We start from the raw sequence: 18,758 nt of genomic DNA on the forward strand, positions 1-18,758 counted from the left end.
CACGTGGCGCGCGAGGATTGGCTGCGGGCGGCAGCGGCTGAAGCGTCCGACGGCGGTGGACGTGTCCGGTGGCGGCAGGGGCGATTTTGCTAGGGTTAGGGGTGGTTTTGCCCGAAATTTCGGAGGGGGGGTATTTTATAGGTAGAGGGAGCTAGGAGACTCCAAATGGAGTGCGGTTTTCGCCCACACGATCGTGATCGAACGACCTAGAGCATGGAAAAGACTTAGAGGGGGTTTTAGGCTGTTAGGAGGGGGGTTTGCTGCAACACACAAAAGGACTTTGCGGTTACCCGGTTAACCGTTGGAGCATCAAACGACCTCCAAATGGAACGAAACTTGACATGTGGTCTACCGGTGTTATACCAAGGCCACTTGGCAAGACTCGGTCCATTCCGAGAACGTTCAACACCCGCTCACGAAAAGAAACAAGAGGGGTGCGCCGGTGCATGTGGGAGTGTCGGATTGCAAAACGGACAATGGGGAAAATGCTCGGACGCATGAGACGACCACGTATGCAAATGAGATGCACATGACGACATGATATGAGATGCATGAAATGAACAAAAAGCAAAACGAAAAACAAAACCCAACCACGGAGGGAATATCATAACACATAGCCGAAAATGGCAAGAGTTGGAGTTACAAATATGGAAGTTACATCCGGGGTGTTACACGGGATGTGTTTTGTTGGAACCTTACTGCATCAGGGTCTTTCACAGTAGACTCTATGTACCGTGCGCTCACCCATTCTGAGGTACCAGTGAGTAATAACAAGAAAATTTAGAAGCCAAGATTCGACTAAAAGTGAAAATCTTCATGTGGTATCTTCGTAGGGGGGTTGTGTTAACCAAAGACAACCTCGCACGGCGCAACTGACCAGGGAGTAAGAAGTGTTGCTTTTGCACTCATGACGAGACAATCAAACATCTCTTTTTCCAATGCAAGTTTGCATGTTCTACGTGGTCAATCATCCAAATAGCGTCAAATTTATATCCGCCCATAAATGTTGCCAATATATTTGATCGTTGGTTGGACGATATTCCAAATAGGTTTAAAGCGCTTATAAGGGTGGGAGCGTATACCTTAATTTGTCGCTCTAACTATGTAGAAACGATTTGGTTTTTAGTGGAAAAAATGTTTTTCCTCTACAGGTTATTTTCCGTTGTACGCACTCGCTTCATACATGGTCTACAACGACCGGAGCACCAACCGTTGTTTAAGACGGTGTATACGCGGTTGGAGCAAGTGGCTACGGAGATTTCTTTTCCCAACATGGGTGACAGCAGGCCCGTATCTTGGCATGTGCAAGTGGAGCGGTTGCACAGGGCCTCCAAATTCCAGGGGGGGCCAAAATCAGCGGTTACTACTAGTCAATTGTTTTGGTAGAGTACTAATTAATGCGCTTTACTGCTAAATGAAAAGGGCAAACCTCACGTCTCTCTCTTTCTCTCTCGGTATTTGCGTTTCTTATTTTCACTGCACGTTGAGTGATCCAACACCATGCATTACCACATCATGGTCTTCAATCTTTGTCCCCACTAATTAGTTTCTTGTAGACAAGTATATTTTTTTCTATTTCTGATTTATTTCATCGTTATTTTATTTTTTATTTTTGCGGGATAAACTTCTGATCTATTCATCTTTAATCATGGCAGTACAACGAATACAAAAAATAATAAAATTACATCCAGATCCGTAGACCACCTAGCGACGACCGCAAGCACTGAAGCGAGCCGAAGGCGCGCCGCTGTCATCGTCCTCCCTCACCGGAGCCGGGCAAATCTTGTTGTAGTAGACAGTCGAGTCGTGCTAAGGCCCCATAGAACCAACGCACCAGAATAGAAACCGCCGCTGATGAAGAGTGTAGATAAGAAGGATCCAACTTGAAAACACACGAACAAATACGAACGACGAACAAATCCGAGCGAATCCATCAAAGGTAGATCTACCGGAGACACACCTCCACACACCCACCGACGATGCTAAACGCATCACCGGAACGGGGGCTAGGCGGGGAGACCTTTATTCCATCTTCAAGGAGTCGTCGCCGTCTCGCATTCCTAAGTAGGACACAAACCCTAACAAACCTCGGAAAAAGATCTAAAAACGGAGCCCTCCCACCGGCAAGGGCCGAGATCCACTCCGCCCCCATGGTCCTAAGGCCACGGGAGACGGGGCGGACCGAAGCCGGCGCCGGCGGGAGGCAGAGGAACCCTAGCTCTTTGCTTTTTGGGTATGTGGCGGCTGGCTATTGTTATTTTATTCTTGGCAACAAGTAAATTATTTTTTTAATGTGAATTTTTTTGAGAAAAAGTTGTATCATCACAATAGTTAGTACAAACTATTTTAATTGATATGTTTACATATAGGACCTAAATTTGATTTTGCACCGGGCCCGGATTTGAAAGGTACGGTCCTGGGTGGCAGCATAACCTCCGGATCGATCCACCGCCACCTTCAACATAGGCATAGTGTCGGTCTATAAGACTCTACTATTGCCGATATGTCAGTTTTTATTTCATATTTTTTGTCGGACTTTTGGATTTTGTTGTGTACATCTTATTTATGCAGAGGCCGAGTGGTACTCATAATATTTTGTATCCAATGATGCTACATTCTGAGATAATAAAATCGTCTTTTATCGAATCAAAAAAAAAAAGGAACACTTCACCTTTCCCTATTATTTCCCTTTTGCTTTAATCGACAATGTAGCAAGTGGAGTATAACAATTTACAGGATAAAAATCAATGGAATGGAATAGAATACCACTAACCTACCCAACCTGTCATTTCTTATCTACATATAACAGTATTAACACAAATATCTCACCGATCCACATGTTAGCCTAAAAATTTCACCCTAAATGGCAAACACCTATGCCGCCCTTATTCACTTGCTCTACACTTGAAGCCGCGCTCGTGTCTTGATTGGCTTTAGCTTTACTCCCATGCTCTCAGGCGAAAGGAGCTCCGGCGATATACAAGATGGGCTCAGGGGGCTGCGCGGGCTGCAGTCGAGCTGGCTTGGCTTGTAGAGGCCGTACCCCATGAAGAAGTACTCCATCGGTATAAGCATTGCATGAGGTTGCTCCTCCGTCACGAGTGACCCGCATGCTTGCACCTGCAACAGATTTACAGATGTCAACACAACTAAAACATTTAAATGGTATGTAAATATATATTTTTACCTCAACTAGAGCACAATATCTCCTATCGAGCTTTGCTGTCATGTGAACAGCCTCCGCGTGGAACTGAGAATTCTCGCCAACAAAAATAAGGGTTCTACACTGAAGCTGCTTCAGCTCTTCCGTCAAATCATATCTCCTGGAGATCATTCCAAAATTTGTTTCAGTTCAGTATGAACTATGAACTAACCTGGCACTAGAGTTACTGGAATGAAGAAACATGCAATGTGCAATGTACACTTACCCGTTCATTGTCTGTACAAACTGCCACACGTTCATGCTCTGCCGCTGATCTAGCAACTGCAACATGCCAAAGAACATAAGTCTAGACTTAATAGCTCAAAGGGAAAAGAGAATAATTAATAGAGGAAGAGAACAGTATGCGGTGCTTACACTTCTACAAGCCTGCACTATATCTGATTCAGGTGACTCAGAGCATCCCCTTACTTCCTAAGGATTCAAGGATATAACTTAAGGATGTGTTTCAAGAAAAGCAAAGGAAATGTCATGTGGAGGAAGTTAAACCAAGCCATAGTTACCTTGCTGAAGAACCGCTGCAGTAAGCTTTCCTTGACCAACCCACACATCCCATAGTAATACAACAAATTTGACTCCACCTAAGAATGCAAAATTATCACTAGTTCGGTACAGTCCTATTTTTTAAAGGAAATATCAAATTTGGGACCCAGTATGTCATATGCTGCAAAGTTACCTTACTATACAACCACTCAGTCCAAGTGGGGGCTCTACATAGGGGTGAAACAAGTACAAGACCTAATACACGCTCCCTATACTTTGCCTGCAGAAGAGTGTGTGGATCAATAAAAAGTCTTCATAAATAAGCAATACACAGAACACATGCTTGAAAGAAACACCTACTGCAAAGAGAGTAAGAATGTAAGCACCCGCAGTGGCACCTAAGCACATAACAGAACCTAATCTGGAATGTGCAAATTTGACAAGAAAACAAAAGTTAATCCACAAAATATTGGCAAGATCGTTTGAGCTTGATAGAAATTTTAAAAGAATCCAATAGAAGATTACCCAAAGAAATCAAGAACATCCGCAACCTGATCCGCCAAGTCATCAACAGATGGTGCAGGTCTTTTTGGTGAAATTGGAGCTGCTCCCAACTACATGATTTGCACAATAGGATGCAAGAAAAGCAGTAATGAGAAAATATAAAAACTACAAATTATGCGATGAATCATGTTAATGGCAAATGCAAGGCTTAGTAGTTGCAAATTACTGACCTCGTGTCCTGGGGGGCTGATATGGTAAATGCAAAAATTGTGAAGCAGCAGTGAAGCAGCTTCAGGGCAGAAGAGTAATCCTTGGAAACAAGACATATCTGAGAAGCAATAACATGGAGTTTAGCGCTCAATTTTCAGATTGCTGGACTAATTTCAAGAAAGCTCGAGCACTTTAAACTAGCGTGTTGTACTTACGATTTAAAGCAACATCTGGATAAGTAACAAGAGCAGGCTTGTCATGATCACCATACACTGCAACAGATACAGATCCATGATTTGTTTGTATATGATGTTCCTGAAGAAACAAGAGGAATGAGACAGTGTTAAAACACAAACAAAGAAAATTTGAGGGGGGGGAATCTAACAAAATAGCACCCAGCACGAAAAGTAATTCTGCAGAATGCAGCGCGCAGCATAAAATCAAAAATTAACTATTCCACAGCAACAGGTGTGCATCCACTGAAAGACACATGGGACAAAATAACGGAAGGCTCATATTTGACCAAGCACAACTTCAGTATGACAAGTGATGACTGATGAACCATCAGCTGCCTCAGCTGCCTAAAACTTAATGACAAATCTGAAGCAAGTAATGATGTTAATGTGAAGCACCATCATGAAGACCCTATCCAACTAAAATACAAAATAGATGTGCCAAGTAGTCTTCATCTGTCCAATATAGATAAGCATGGAATCCAGATGGTACTTCAGGGCCAATCACTACAGAAACCAACAATATGTCTAAATCCAGAGCTGAATGTATATCCTGATAGCATCAAGATACCCCTTGAGAGTAGTGCGCAGAGCACCATGTATGTGTCTTATGCTTATACAGAAAATATATATATCAGTAAGTCATTTTTGTTTAATTCATCAGTAAATCTATTCAAATACAGCTTGACAAATTAGGTGTCATGCACTATCTGTGTCCATACTAAACCAGCTTGATGTGGACTGAAAGACACCCATACAAAGAGAAATGGTCCTTTAAATTTGGTCAAGACAGGCATTAAAGTAATTATTATCGCAAGATTTCTTAGAGGCGAGGAAAAGGTAGAAGTCCTCCCCTGACGCTTAAAGGAAATAATTTCTCTAAAATGATGCAAAGGTGATGACTTCATGATTGAAGGATCTTTGTTTTCTCTATATTTATAAAAAGCTGAAAAGATGCTAAAAAAGGGAAAAGGACATGAATAGTTTCATTATGATGACTGTGCTAAAGCAATGATCCCTAAGCATTTGTTGTAGGACAAAGCAAAGTACTATACTATTCTACAGAGCAAAAGCCATAATCACACGCAAATAGCCAAAAAATATACACTTGTCATCAAGAAAATAACAGTCCAAGACAACCACAAATTAAAGTTCTTTTTATCACGGGAAGAATGATTATGGCCTAGGTATTGCACAGAGCACTGATTGGAGTTGACAGCCACGGCACAAGCATCGTATTAAAAATGCGCAGAAACTGACGTGAAAGCGACTTGTAAACCGCACTCTCCTCAATATTTCAACCAAACACTAGTCCACGGCCAAACAAAAACTTCGTCCAAACTGTATGAAGATTCCACAGGCCAGATAGTTTGGCTTGAGAAAAACAAACCAACAACCAAACAAAAGTACAGCTTCTTTACAGGAAATGGTAAGAGGTTGCAGCTATTAATTAATTGCACCCCCCACATACGTAGAACAAAGAATTTGCACAGCGCAACATACTCAGCGGTAGAAATCTATATTCATAAGGACCGAGAAAGCACAATCAGGTGAATAAAGAACTGGGCGACTGCTCAAAGAAGCGCCAAGAAGAAGAGTGGAGGTTAGGAAACCCAAGCAACAGGCAAGGGAATCTTTTTGTGCTGAAATCGTGCCAACAGGCAAACGTAGGCGATTCCGGTGAGCTGAATTGCTTGAATAAATTAATTATTAAGGTAACCAGCGAGCAAGGAGAATGTGACCAGGCCATAGCCGTAGGTTGCAAGGGACATACGTAGGCAGACGACGACGAAGACGACAAGGCCAGCAGAGGATGCTGCGAAAGATTCACCATCTCGTAGCTAAATATGGCAATCGCTTCAGCAGACGACGAAATGTAGCATGCAGAATCGAATCGCAGGTGGCGAAACAAGCGGGAACAGTATGCCACAAATACAACAGGGAGGTGCCTGCTTTATTGGTGTGGAATCCCGGAGCAACAGTATACCAAGACGGACAAAGTCTCCTCCAACTGGACTCAACAATTCCAGTAGAACCCTGCTTTGGTTTGGTTGTACTCCACAGTCCGAGTAGAATCAGAAATCGGGCACCAAATCATGAGCTGGTTTTGGCGAAACAGCCACGCGACACAACACCATAAAATCGAACAAATCCCCAATCCATGGCCGCAAAAGCGCACCCTAACCAAATGCAACAACAGCCCAAATCACGGAGAGGAAAAGATGGGCCCAGACAGCACGGATTTCCAAGAAACGGGGGCAGGGCGGACTGACCTTGCCGCCCAAGGAGATGCGCTCGACGTCGACCGACACCACGGAGCCGCCGGAGTCCCCCATCGCCGTCCTCGACGCCGGGGGCCTCCTCCCCTCTCTCTCTCTCTCCCCCCTCCGCCTATAAATGCTCCGCTCGCCTCTCTCTTTCTCTCTCTCTCCTCCTGTCTGTCTTGGCGTCGCTTATAAACGAAGGAGCAGCACGCACACACGCTCTCTTTTTTTCTCACTTTCATTCACTTTGGCGTCGCCCGCCTCTTCTTCGAGGTTGAGGAGGCGTTCCTATATTCGCTCCGCTGATCTTGCACTTTCCTATTATTGCAACCCAATCCCCAGGTTACACATTACACATTACTCACTTCTTTTGAAAACCAGCGATGCTACGAGGTTAAGGTGGTGTTTGGTTTTCTAGTCCTAAGACTTTTTCTAGTCCCAACTAAAAAGTTCTTAGTCCCTAAAAAATTCCTCCCTGTTTGTTTCCAGAGACTAAAAAGTCCCTAGTCCCTTCCTAGAGGTTATTAAATGACCATGTTGCCCCTAGTATATAGAAAAATAACAATCAAACAACACCATGGGGTGGCGGGCCAATGGGTGCATGGTGGGGCATTATTGGAAAAGTCCCAAAAAGTCCCAAAAAGACTCTCCTTGAGAGTCTTCTTCATTTAGTCCCAAATGCCTAGTTTAGTCCCTAAAAAGTCCCTCCCGTTTGGTAAAAAACTCTCTAAGAGGGACTTTTTCTAGTCCCTACACAAAAAAGTCCCTGGAAACAAACACCCCCTAAAAGAGTCTAACTAACCCGATATCCTTTCTGAGTTCAGACTCATAACTGGTTTCCCTACTGGATGGTCAGTCATCGGTCCTCGGCTATGCAGCTACATCAGCAAGTGCTACGGTGGCAGCGGTGTGAGGCTTCTTGGCAGGGCTGCCAATCCCATGGAGACGTGGATAGAGATGGCAATGGTACCCATTACCCGTATATCCTGCGGGTAAAAACCTTATTAGGGTATGGGTATGGGACAAAAAGTTACCCATGGGTATATAAATAGGGAAATTTGAAACCCATCGGGTAGAGCGGGTACGGGTATGGGATCGTGTAACACCCACGATGCGGCTATATCTCCCACGTGTCGAGGCACGACTTGGAGGCATAACCGCAATGTGGTTTTTGTCGCAAGAAGGGTCATCTTCACACAATCCCATGTACTGAATAAGAAAGGGATAAAGAGTTGGCTTACAATCGCCACTTCACACAAATAACAAGTTAAACATACCTCATCCAGAGTACATTTAAAGGTCCGACTACGGAACCAAAATAAAAAGAAAACAACCCCAAATGCTAGATCCCCGATCGTCCCAATTGGGCACCACTACTGATCATCCGGAAAAGACACAAACAACGACCAAGATCTTCATCGAGCTCCCACTTGAGCTTGGTTGCGTCACCTGCACTGGTATCATCGGCACCTGCAACTGTTTGGAAGTATCTGTGAGTCACGAGAACTCGGCAATCTCACACCCACGAGATCAAGACTATTTAAGCTTATGGGTAGGATAAGGTAATTAGGTGGAGCTGCAGGAAGCACTAAGCATATATGGTGGTTAATATACGCAAATGAGAGCGAGAAGAGAAGCAACGCACGGTCGAGAAGCTAGAAATGATCAAGAAGTGATCCTGAAGCTACTTACGTTCAAGCATAACACAAGACTGTGTTCTCTTCCCAGATTCCGCCGAAAAGAGACCATCACGGCTACACACGCGGTTGATGCATTTTAATTAAGTCAAGTGTCAAATTCTCTACAACCGGACATTAACAAATTTCCATCTGCCACATAACCGCGGGCACGGCTCTCGAAAGTTTATACCCTGCAGGGGTGTCCCAACTTAGCCCATCACAAGCTCTCACGGTCAACGAAGGATATTCCTTCTCCCGGGAAGACGCGATTAGTCTCGGTATCCCGGTTACAAGACATTTCGACAATGGTAAAACAAGACCAGCAAAGCCGCCCGAATGTGCCGACAAATCCCGATAGGAGCTACACATATCTCGTTCTCAGGGCACACCGGATTGTCCAAACTTCCGGTAGGCCAGCCCAGAGTTGTCCCTGGTGACCACCGGCGGCTAACAGGTTGGACCAATACTCAGAGGAGCACTGGCCCGGGGGGTTAAAATAAAGATGACCCTCGGGAGCGCGACTCCCATGGGAAAAAGGCTTAGGTGGCAAATGTTAAAACCAAGGTTGGGCCTTGCTGGAGGAGTTTTATTCAAAGCGAACTGTCAAGGGGTTCCCATAACACCCAACCGCGTAAGGAACGCAAAATCAAGGAACATAACACCGGTATGACGGAAACTAGGGCGGCAAGAGTGGAACAAAACACCAGGCATAAGGCCGAGCCTTCCACCCTTTACCAAGTATATAGATGCATTAATTAAAATAAGAGATAGTGTGATATCCCAACATATCCATGTTCCAACATGGAACAATCTTCATCTTCACCTACAACTAGCAACGCTATAAGAGGGGCTGAGCAAAAGCGGTAACATAGCCAAACAACGGTTTGCTAGGAAAGGTGGGTTAGAGGCCTGACCTGGCAATATGGGAGGCATGATATAGCAAGTGGTAGGTAGCGCGACATAACGATAGAGCGAAACAACTAGCAAGCGAAGATAGAAGTGATTTCGAGGGTATGGTCATCTTGCCTGAGATCCCGCAAGGAAGAAGAACGAGTCCATGAAGAAGACAAACGGATGAAGTCGAACAATTCCTCACAAACGCGACGTTATCGGAACTAACCCGAAGAAGCAACACCGGAAAGAAGCAAACAACATGGTAAACAACCATCACATAACATGGCATGATGCACAATCAAGTATGATGCATGTCCGGTTTAATGAGGCATGGGATGGCAAAGTGCACAAACAATACTACAAATTAAGCGGAGCTCAGTATGCAACGAGTTGCATATTAACGAAACACCACATCAAATATTTAGTTCTCTCTCGTTTATGTACCCAACAATATTAAATGTTGATTAACATGGCAAGAGGTGAAGCATAAGTAAACTAACTATTTAGGCAAGTTTAAATGAGGCCGGAACAACAAATAACAATTCCGGAAAATCCTCATATGCATATTTTGGAATTGGTACTGTTCTGCCCTAAATCATATTTTAGAGTTGTTAAACAAGCAAAGTAATGCCACCATGTTAAACTATGCATTTTTCTACCCCATTTCCATATAAAGTTTATTAAATTCGGAGCTACAGTTATTTGGTTATGAAATAAATCATTTTAACATGCCATCTAGCAAATTTAAACAAACAGCATTTTAAACATTTTTAACATGGATGAAAGTTAGATATTATGAAACTAGATGAAAAACTGAGCATCTTACATATATAGTTTATTTAATTCTGATGCATGGTTTGTGAATTATTGATGCATGAACATTAAGGGGTTTTCTGAAAAACTGCAGTCTCTGGATAATGCTAAAACGCAGATCTGAAAAAAAACAAGACACGGGCCGAAACTGCAGGCTGCTGGGGCGCTCACCATGGGCTGAGGTCCGGTTCGATGGAGAGAGGGAGGCCGGCATGGGGGCTGCTGGGCTGTGGCGGGAGCAGAGGTGGCCTCGCGCGGGCGAGTGGCGCTCGTCCACGCTGGCGCTGGACCGGTCAACGCGGGGCAGTGCTCGTTCCTGGGCAGAACGGGAAGCAGGGCGCGGAGGCGTGGATGGCCGGCGCAAACTCCTCGGGGGCTCCCTGTTGCACGAACAGCGAGAGCAGGTGAGAGAGGGAGGAGGAAAGGAAGAAGAAAGGGAGAGGCAGGGGCGCGGGCGATGAAGGGCGGCGTTCGGGACTGCTACTGCTGCTCGGGTGGCCGGCGGCCATAGGCGCGAGGAGGGGCATGGAGGAGCTCCTCTCCTCCGGATCGAACAGGGAGGAGAAGGCAGCGGGGCGCTAGTCTCCGGCGACCTCAGGCAGGGGAGCTCGGGCTCCTGGATCGAGAGGGAAGGCGCGGGAAGGATGGAGTTGGGTGGCAGCGGAAATCAAGGAGATGGTCGGAGGCTGCTGGTTGGCTGGATCGGATCTGGGAGGATCCTAAGAGAGAAGGGAGTTGGTCGGGGAGGCTGTGGGATCGAGGGAGGGGATCCCGAGGGGAGCGACCAGGTGGAGCTAGTGGCGGCGGCGCGACGGGACAAAGGAGAGGATTTCTAGGGTTTGCCAAAATGGACTAGGGGTGGACTATATATATGAAAAGAAGGGGAGTTTGGATCATCCGATCGAAATCGGACGGTTGAGATAAAATAGGCTTCGGAAGTCCAACTAAGAAAACGAAGATGTTTTATAGATGTTTGGGGATGATCCGGACCCAACGGTAACGATAGCCCGGTTCGGGTTCGGGGAAGTTTTCGGACGCGCACGAGAGGGGGGGTCTAAGAGAGGTGATGAAGGCAAAGGGAGAAACGGCAACGACGAGTGAATGCAAGTTTTAAAACATGACAGCAACGAAGTGCCGATGCAATGCGAATGATGCGATGATGAATGCAACAAACAAAATAAAACACACGGCGAACACGAAATATATGGAAGTCTTCTGGAGCGTCGGTCTCGGGGCATCACATATAACCCATACCCACATACCCATGTACACATATAAAATCTAAGTGAACTCTAAATTATCTCTACATTCTACACTTTTGTCATGTATTTGTGAACTCAAAATATATGACTATGTTTGTCATGAATTTACGACTATGTGATGTTGTTTTGATGTGTTATTGTTTAAAAGAAAGTGTTGTTGTTTATTAAATGTGTTGTTGTTTATAATCTATTATTGTAAATTATCATTATATGTTGTTGTTTACGACTATGATTTGTTCAAATTGATGCTTTGCAAACATGGGTAATTTTACCCGCAGGTACCCATCTACCCTGTCGGGTAATGGGTATGGAGAAAATTTGTACCCGTTGGCGGGTATGGGTAAGGGTGATGGGTAAGCTCAGGGGGTATGGGTAAGGGTATGGGGTGGCTCCACCCGTCCCTAGACGTGGAGATGGGCGACGCGCGGATGAAAATCTTGCACGGCTCCTGCCGGGCCGGCGGTGATGGCACCCGTGGATGTCATTCCCCTCCTTGGAGGCATCATCGTGCGTGTTCGCCTCATCCCTCGCACTCTTGGTGTTGGTGGATGTCTCCGGGCGAAAGCCTAGATTCGATGCTCGGATCGGCACGATGGCGGCGTCCTCGGCGCCGCTCCTCTGTTGGGAGCATTGTGTTTGGAGACATGACTGGCTCCTTGTTGCTCTCCTCTGGTGCTCGCCGCTATCCTTTTCTGATCCTCAGTGGCGCTATGTACGTTCGTCGTCGGTGAGTCCAAGACGGTGTCTTCCCAGATTGGATCGAGTCCTGCCATTCATCTGCCACTTTCTCTTAGGCACTAAGGGTGGATGGCGCGTCGACAAGAGAAGTTCTGCGGAAGTGTGGTCTTCGGAGGTGCCTGGTGTTGGTCGAGACGCGGTGCTGTGTATCAGTTTAGGATAGGCTTTTTTGCATTGTAGCTTGTCTAGCTGTAGTGTTTGTCTGTGGTCTTGTCAGGTGTGGTGTTCGTGCTACGCTCGTTGTTCGCATCAAGTGGTAGCTTTCTTGGAACTTAATTCCGCCTTCTATAAAGCTATGGTAGGCCTAGACGTACTCTCGAAAAAAAATTCAAACTCATAACCGGTTAAGAGGAAATTAAAAGAAACTAAAAAAATGTAAAAAATTCTGATTTTTTTTCTTGTATGGAAGATGATTTGGTGCGTGAGGTTGGCTCCAAATTTCACATCATTTGGACATACGAGTAGCTCTTAGCAAAAAAAAAAATTGGGTCAGAACAGTAGATGAACAGTAAACTGTTTTACAAACCCTAATTTTGCTTTTTTCGAGAGCTACTCGGATGTCGAAATGAGCTAAAATTTGAAGCGGACCTCACGCACCTAAGCATCTTCCATACAAAATAAATTGTATTTTCTTAATTGTTTTAGTATTTTCTTTTAAATTTACTGTTCACCACGGGAGCCAAATAGACAACTAAGAGCATCAACAACCAGACTATTCAACCCTATACTCATCTGTCTGGTGCTACAACCACAATCCTCAAATCCAAACCCTTATTTTCATACCATACCATGCAACATAAAATTCATCTACGTACTAGATCACACATTAGCAAACGAGTTACATTGAAAACAAACTACCCTACTTAAACTCTACTCGTCGTTGCAGATGTCAATATCCCGTGTGCCAGAAAGACTATCCTTGTGGTCATTGGCGACATGCCGCACCTCTAGCTTCTCCTCCTCATCATCGTTCGACAGGACTAGAACAACTCGTCCAATGCCAAGTCCACGAGGTGGATAGGACAAATAGTTGGCTGCTACCTCCTGCTTGGACTGAATCAAGATGGCGGCCTGCTTTGCCTCAAACGTTAGGCTTCGGCATTTTGGAACTCCGCCTTCGCCATAGCAAAGTTGTAACCCCGCGCATCCTCTGTGTCCTCCTCCATGGCCGCATCCTCATCATCGGCACCCGACTCCTCCTCCTCCTCCAGCACCTCCTTTTCCAGCATCTCCTCGTCCTCCTCCATCGCCGCAAGCTCGACGGCGCAACATGCCTCCTCCGCGACGCGCATATTGGCTTGGATCTCCGCCCAGCGTTCAGGTATGCGCATCTTATAATACATGATCTTCTATCGGTTCCTCGCGGACAAGGGCGAGCTCGGACTTGGAAGTGGAAGAGAGAGAGAGAGAGAGAGGAGGGAGCAGCGATTGCGCGAACGGGATGAAGAGAGGGTAATGGAGATGGGGCTAGGGTTGCCTCGCCGCACGGCTTAAATAACCGGATTTGGCCCCTCAGGGGTGCGCTGGATCGACACCACGAATGTGTCCTCGCCAAACTGGTGTTGGTGCTCGGCGGATGTGTAGCTTTCCACGTGGGTACCTCCCTTAGTCCGGCGTGGTGGATGCGTCTGGGCGTGCTTGTGCCTCCCCATCCCCCCTCCCATAAATGGGCAGGGTTTGAGGGGTGCCGGGCAACTCAGGAGTATAGGATCGGTTTGAGGGGGCCGTTTGGATTGTATTTTCCCGACCGATCACTGACCGGGCCATCCGCCTAGACATATAGGGTGGATTTAAGGGGTCCGGTTGTATATGCTCAAAGTTCGGTGTGATAGTACTAGTATTGTGTTTAACCAGGTCTTGAGCTTACCCTGGCTCAGTGGCGGAGTGTGACAAGCAACCAAATGGAGGCTAATTCTAAACTAAAAGAAAATTATGCATGAATACACAATCAAGAGTCTCTTCACCTCCTTTTCTTTTGACAAAGGACTACATGATGTGTTGTTTCAGCATTGTTAACTAAAACAAAAATTCAAATATCATTAGTACTTTCCTGAGTTAATTTTTTGCATTGTACTTTTAATTGATACAATCAGAACATGAGTGAGTTAACATTTGAATCAATTTTACATGAACATGGCATGGTGCATAATGTTAAATGGGTAATCAAATTTACACACCATCTGACCATCTGAATATCTCCGAATCAACTTTATTCAACTGAATTTTACACACTCTGACCAATCTAAATATCTTTGAAACATATCTCAATTTGCTCCTTTAGTCCTTTAGCAACACTTCACTATTCAGCTCATTGATCGGTGTCGCATCGAGTCATGCAGATGCAACAACAGTACGAGAAGGACAACAGCAGCGGGGTCATACAGATGCAGCAGCAAGCCGTCGGGGATGATCGATGGCGTGTAGCACAGCAACAACATGAGATGACGAGATGGGCATCAACGATGGTGGCATGCAGAAGCGAGCGCCACAACATCGGTTGGAAATTGGAGTCTCAATGGAGCAGCCGAAAAGGAGGATACCAAGTTTGTGGAACTAGGACTTGGGAAGAGGATATCGAATTTCAATAGCAATGGAGGCAAATCACATAGAAATGTGTTGCTTGGGGAAGGGAGAAACGAACGTGAGAAAGGCTGAGGGTGTGTCATTGCATTTGGGCTGGGAGGAAAATTGTTTAGTCATGAGTTAGGCCATTGCTTAGTATTAAAATAAAATTTTCATTTTTCGCAGCCCCATTGGCCTCTATGAGCCTCCTCCATTGTCGGGGCCTACCAACGGGTACCTAAACTAAGAAAATTATATTCTTATAAAGTATGACACACCAAATACTATGAACATGCAATTGCTAGCATGTCCAAAGTTGCCCAAGTAAAAAAATCTATGAACTACAACGTATTAATTCTCGACCAATATGTGATCAAATATCAAGTTAAAGGGCTGAAGTTGCGTTATTTAATATAGTAGTGGAGTTTCAGCGCATTATGTGGAAATACTAATGTTGGTACACAATGACTTCTCGGCTATCACCGAGAGGGTTAGACTGGTTCTGGAATAAGAGTGGCGACATCGGTGCGTCGATGACTCGTTTTGACGACAACAACGGTCGTCGGTGGTTGATGGACCATAATATAACTTTTATTTATCATGCTTCCTCTTTTTGCACACGAAAAAGGGAGTACCGAATTTGTTGTTCATCAACTGTAGTATTATAGATCAACATTAGTATTCTTTAACTATTTAGGTACTCCCTCATCATAAAAAATGTGTATTTTTTCAATGTTTGATCAAATTTAAATACTTCCTTCACACACACACACACACACACATAAACACTATTCTGATCACGGGATCAGAATATTATTCTATCACAACCTGAACTTCCTGAGTTACACAACCTGAACTTGCCTCTGTAGGAACCCAATCTTCGGGCTATCTTCGCAACCGTGTCTCCCCGCGCGATTTTTTCTGGTCAATCGTGTTCTATGTGATGTAAGTGTAATCTGCAAACGGTTTTTAGCAATTAAATGCCCATTTTAACTAGGAATCTCGCTCATTGGCGGATTTGCTCTCGGGTCGTGATGAAACATGCCTCTGTTGCAATTTTACCGCCTGAGTTGTTCGACCTGAACTTCCCCTAGTGCTAGGTTGAACTTCCGCAAACATTGCCCAAATGGGGCTTGCGATATACCCTTGGAAAGCTATGGACGCGAGTATCATGACCCAAGTTAAAATTTTGGCAAAATGTAAACGGTTTAAGAGCAGTTTTGAAAACCGTTTTTTCTTCATACAAAAAATGTGAATCGTATTTTCGATCGCATTTCTAAGCCATTTATCAGAATGAGGCAAATAATATGGTGCTGGAAAGCTGCTGCAAAACCGCTCCTTCCACAAGTTGAAAGTTTTCTCTAATTCCCTATGGTTAAAGAGTAATTTGGAAAATCGTAAAATTTTGCAAACCGAATAACGAGTTCATATTTTCGATGCCACTTCTAAATGGCTAATCCAATTGATGCAATTGATATGGCATTGGAAAGCTTATGAAAATGCGCTACTTTTCCATGTTGAAAGTTTTTTCTAATTTTGAACGGTTTAAAAGTAATTTAGAAGACGGTACAAGTTCCACCGAGTTCGTATTTTCAGGCTAATATTTTATCTGTACGTCCGAATGCAGCAAATGATATGGCATTGGAAAGCTTGAGGAAATGCGAAACTTTTTGGTATATATTGTTTCTCCCAACTCCTTATGGTTTTGAGTCAATTTCTAAAATGGCTAAAACATTTTTTGGCCGTGACTTATACAAACTTTATCAGAATGGGGCAAATAATACACCGTTGAAAAGCTACGGAAAATGCGAAACTTTTTCATGTAGATGGTTTTTTTTCTGATTCCTAGTCGTTTTCAAGTTAATTTTGAAAACAACGAGATCATGTGTTCTGCCTTTATCGCAAAACAGATTCTTCGAAAATGCACCGCATGAAGAACTTGAACTTCTCGGCATGTCTACCTGAACTTCACTCTGTTTTTCACGTGCTTTATTTTGCTCGTAGCTCTCCATCCACTCAACGGAATTGAGCAAGTGATATACCGATGGAAAGCTGCTGTAAACACACAACTTTCCCATGTTGATCATTTTTTTCATACTCGCGACGATTTTAAAAGTTTTTCATGTGAAATTCATTCAGTGTAGTAGTTGAACTTCCTACTGTTTTCACGTTGAACTTCTGTACACAAATGATATTCCTTTTGTACAAACCTCTCTCACAATAATTTTTTTAACTTTCTCCGACCGAGGACTTGAACTTATAACAACAAAACATTTGGACATTTCCTTTTAATTCATTTTTCTCATATTAAACACACACCATGTAGTACATGATTTTTTTTCCATTTTTATAATTTGAATTCTTTATTTTTCTTTTTGAAATCAAATTGCTCCCAAATAATAACAGAACTTCTTTGTGGATTGAGAGAATTATTTTAGAACGCAAAAAATAATTCTTTTTTGTGTTTTTGAACATGGAAATACAAGGTGAACCTCTCTCACAAGAATTTTTGAACTTCCCCGGATACAACACTTGAACTTCTTTCAACAAATATTTTAAGCTTTTATTTTTCGCTACTTTTATTCTCACCTGAAATGCATTCCTTGTAGTACTTGAACTTCTCGTTGATTTCATTATGAACTTCTATCACATTTTTGTGTATACGTCGAATTACACGCAATTGAAGGTCGAACGTCATTTTTTGCCATTTTACAACATGTAATTGGAGGTCGGACGTCCTACAATATAATTTTTGAACCATGCACGGAGGTGCACGTGAACTTCTTGCAACAAATCTGAGTTTTTTATATACTTTGAACTTCTCTATTATTTTAATTTGAACTTCTTAGTCATATTCTTAGAAAGGAAATATGTTTTTAAATAAGCATCAAACTTTTTTTTGTATATTGAACTTTATAGTTTTATTTTTCTTAGAAAAGGTAATAATTTGAGTTTCCCGTATACATCAAACTACTCCTGTATTTTAATTTAAACTTCATCATTTTATTCTTTAGTAACAAGGAAAATCTAAGTTTGTTTTAGCAAAATCGAACTGCACTATTTTTTGAATTTGGACTTCTTGGTTTATTTCTAGTAGTAATGAGAAAATCCTAGTTTTGTAATATATATTGAACCGGTTCATTAATTGAATTTTAACTTCTAGATACTTTTAGTTTAGAAATGGTGATAATCTTTTTAATGAATTTTTGAACTACTGTATTTTTAAAATTTGAACTTCTAGTTTTTTATTTTTGAACTTCTTATTTTTTAATTCCTTAATATTAAGAAAAATATGAATTTTGTATAAACAACGAACTGCTCCTTTTTTAATTTGGACTTCCTGGGTCTTTTTCAATTATTTATTTAACATAGAACAACTCATATTTATTTATTTGAACTTCAACAAAAACTCAATTCTTTTTTGGACATCACAACAAAGAGTAGCAATTGCAAAACTTTTCGGTTTGGTTACATGTGAAAGAAACACAATATGTGGAAAGAAACATTAAACTGCTTCATATTTTTAAATTTGATCTTCTAGGTTTTTTTTCTAGAATTTGAGAAAATATGGTCATAAAAAAACCACATCAATATTTGTTTTCTGCTCTTATTTGCTCACCTTTTTTTTTACATAAAAATGGAAATCAAAGTAATTTCCTACCATAAAAAATATTTTTAGATTTACACAGAGCATGTCATGTCGAACTTCAAGGGCGAAGGGTGTAGGGGATGTCCGTGTGAACCTAACTTGTTTTATATGAACTTTGGGGTTTTGGTTCATCGAACTTATGGGGTTTCCCTGGTTGAACTTGCATTTTCTTAGAATTTTTAATTTTGCTAAACTCACTATTTTGCTTTTACATGCGCTTCTTTTGCGTAGGCATGGGTGCTGCCGT

General features: G+C 43.2%; 1 protein-coding gene across 2 annotated transcripts; it reads right to left on the reverse strand.

Moving 5' to 3' along the window:
• Nucleotides 1–2,672: 2,672 nt before the first annotated feature.
• LOC123144481 (protein NDL1) lies at nucleotides 2,673–7,174 on the reverse strand. Of its 2 annotated transcripts, none has more exons than XM_044563636.1 (11): nucleotides 6,924–7,174; nucleotides 4,633–4,732; nucleotides 4,438–4,535; nucleotides 4,229–4,317; nucleotides 4,064–4,124; nucleotides 3,897–3,983; nucleotides 3,724–3,801; nucleotides 3,578–3,634; nucleotides 3,429–3,484; nucleotides 3,188–3,323; nucleotides 2,673–3,120 (listed from the first exon to the last, which is right to left on the reverse strand). In XM_044563636.1, the coding sequence occupies exons 1-11, from the start codon at nucleotides 6,984–6,986 to the stop codon at nucleotides 2,899–2,901; spliced, it is 1,047 nt and encodes a 348-aa protein (XP_044419571.1). In that variant the 5' UTR covers nucleotides 6,987–7,174; the 3' UTR covers nucleotides 2,673–2,898. The 2 variants fall into 2 exon arrangements, with proteins under 2 accessions (XP_044419571.1, XP_044419572.1); XM_044563637.1 differs by lacking the exon at nucleotides 6,924–7,174 and adding an exon at nucleotides 6,425–6,817.
• Between the last annotated feature and the right edge of the window lie 11,584 nt (nucleotides 7,175–18,758).

The sequence above is a fragment of the Triticum aestivum genome, chromosome 6D (genome assembly GCF_018294505.1).
Source record: "Triticum aestivum cultivar Chinese Spring chromosome 6D, IWGSC CS RefSeq v2.1, whole genome shotgun sequence".
NCBI classification, from domain to species: domain Eukaryota; kingdom Viridiplantae; phylum Streptophyta; class Magnoliopsida; order Poales; family Poaceae; genus Triticum; species Triticum aestivum.

What these genes read in the sequence shown, in the direction of transcription:
- LOC123144481 (XM_044563636.1), bottom strand. Translation starts at nt 6,986, where the DNA reads ATGGGGGACTCCGGCGGCTCCGTGGTGTCGGTCGACGTCGAGCGCATC. An exon ending in TCCAGATGTTGCTTTAAATC is followed by an intron (nt 4,536 to 4,632) that starts GTAAGTACAACA and finishes ATTGCTTCTCAG; the next exon opens with ATATGTCTTGTTTCCAAGGA. An exon ending in GATGTTCTTGATTTCTTTGG is followed by an intron (nt 4,125 to 4,228) that starts GTAATCTTCTAT and finishes TGCACATTCCAG; the next exon opens with ATTAGGTTCTGTTATGTGCT.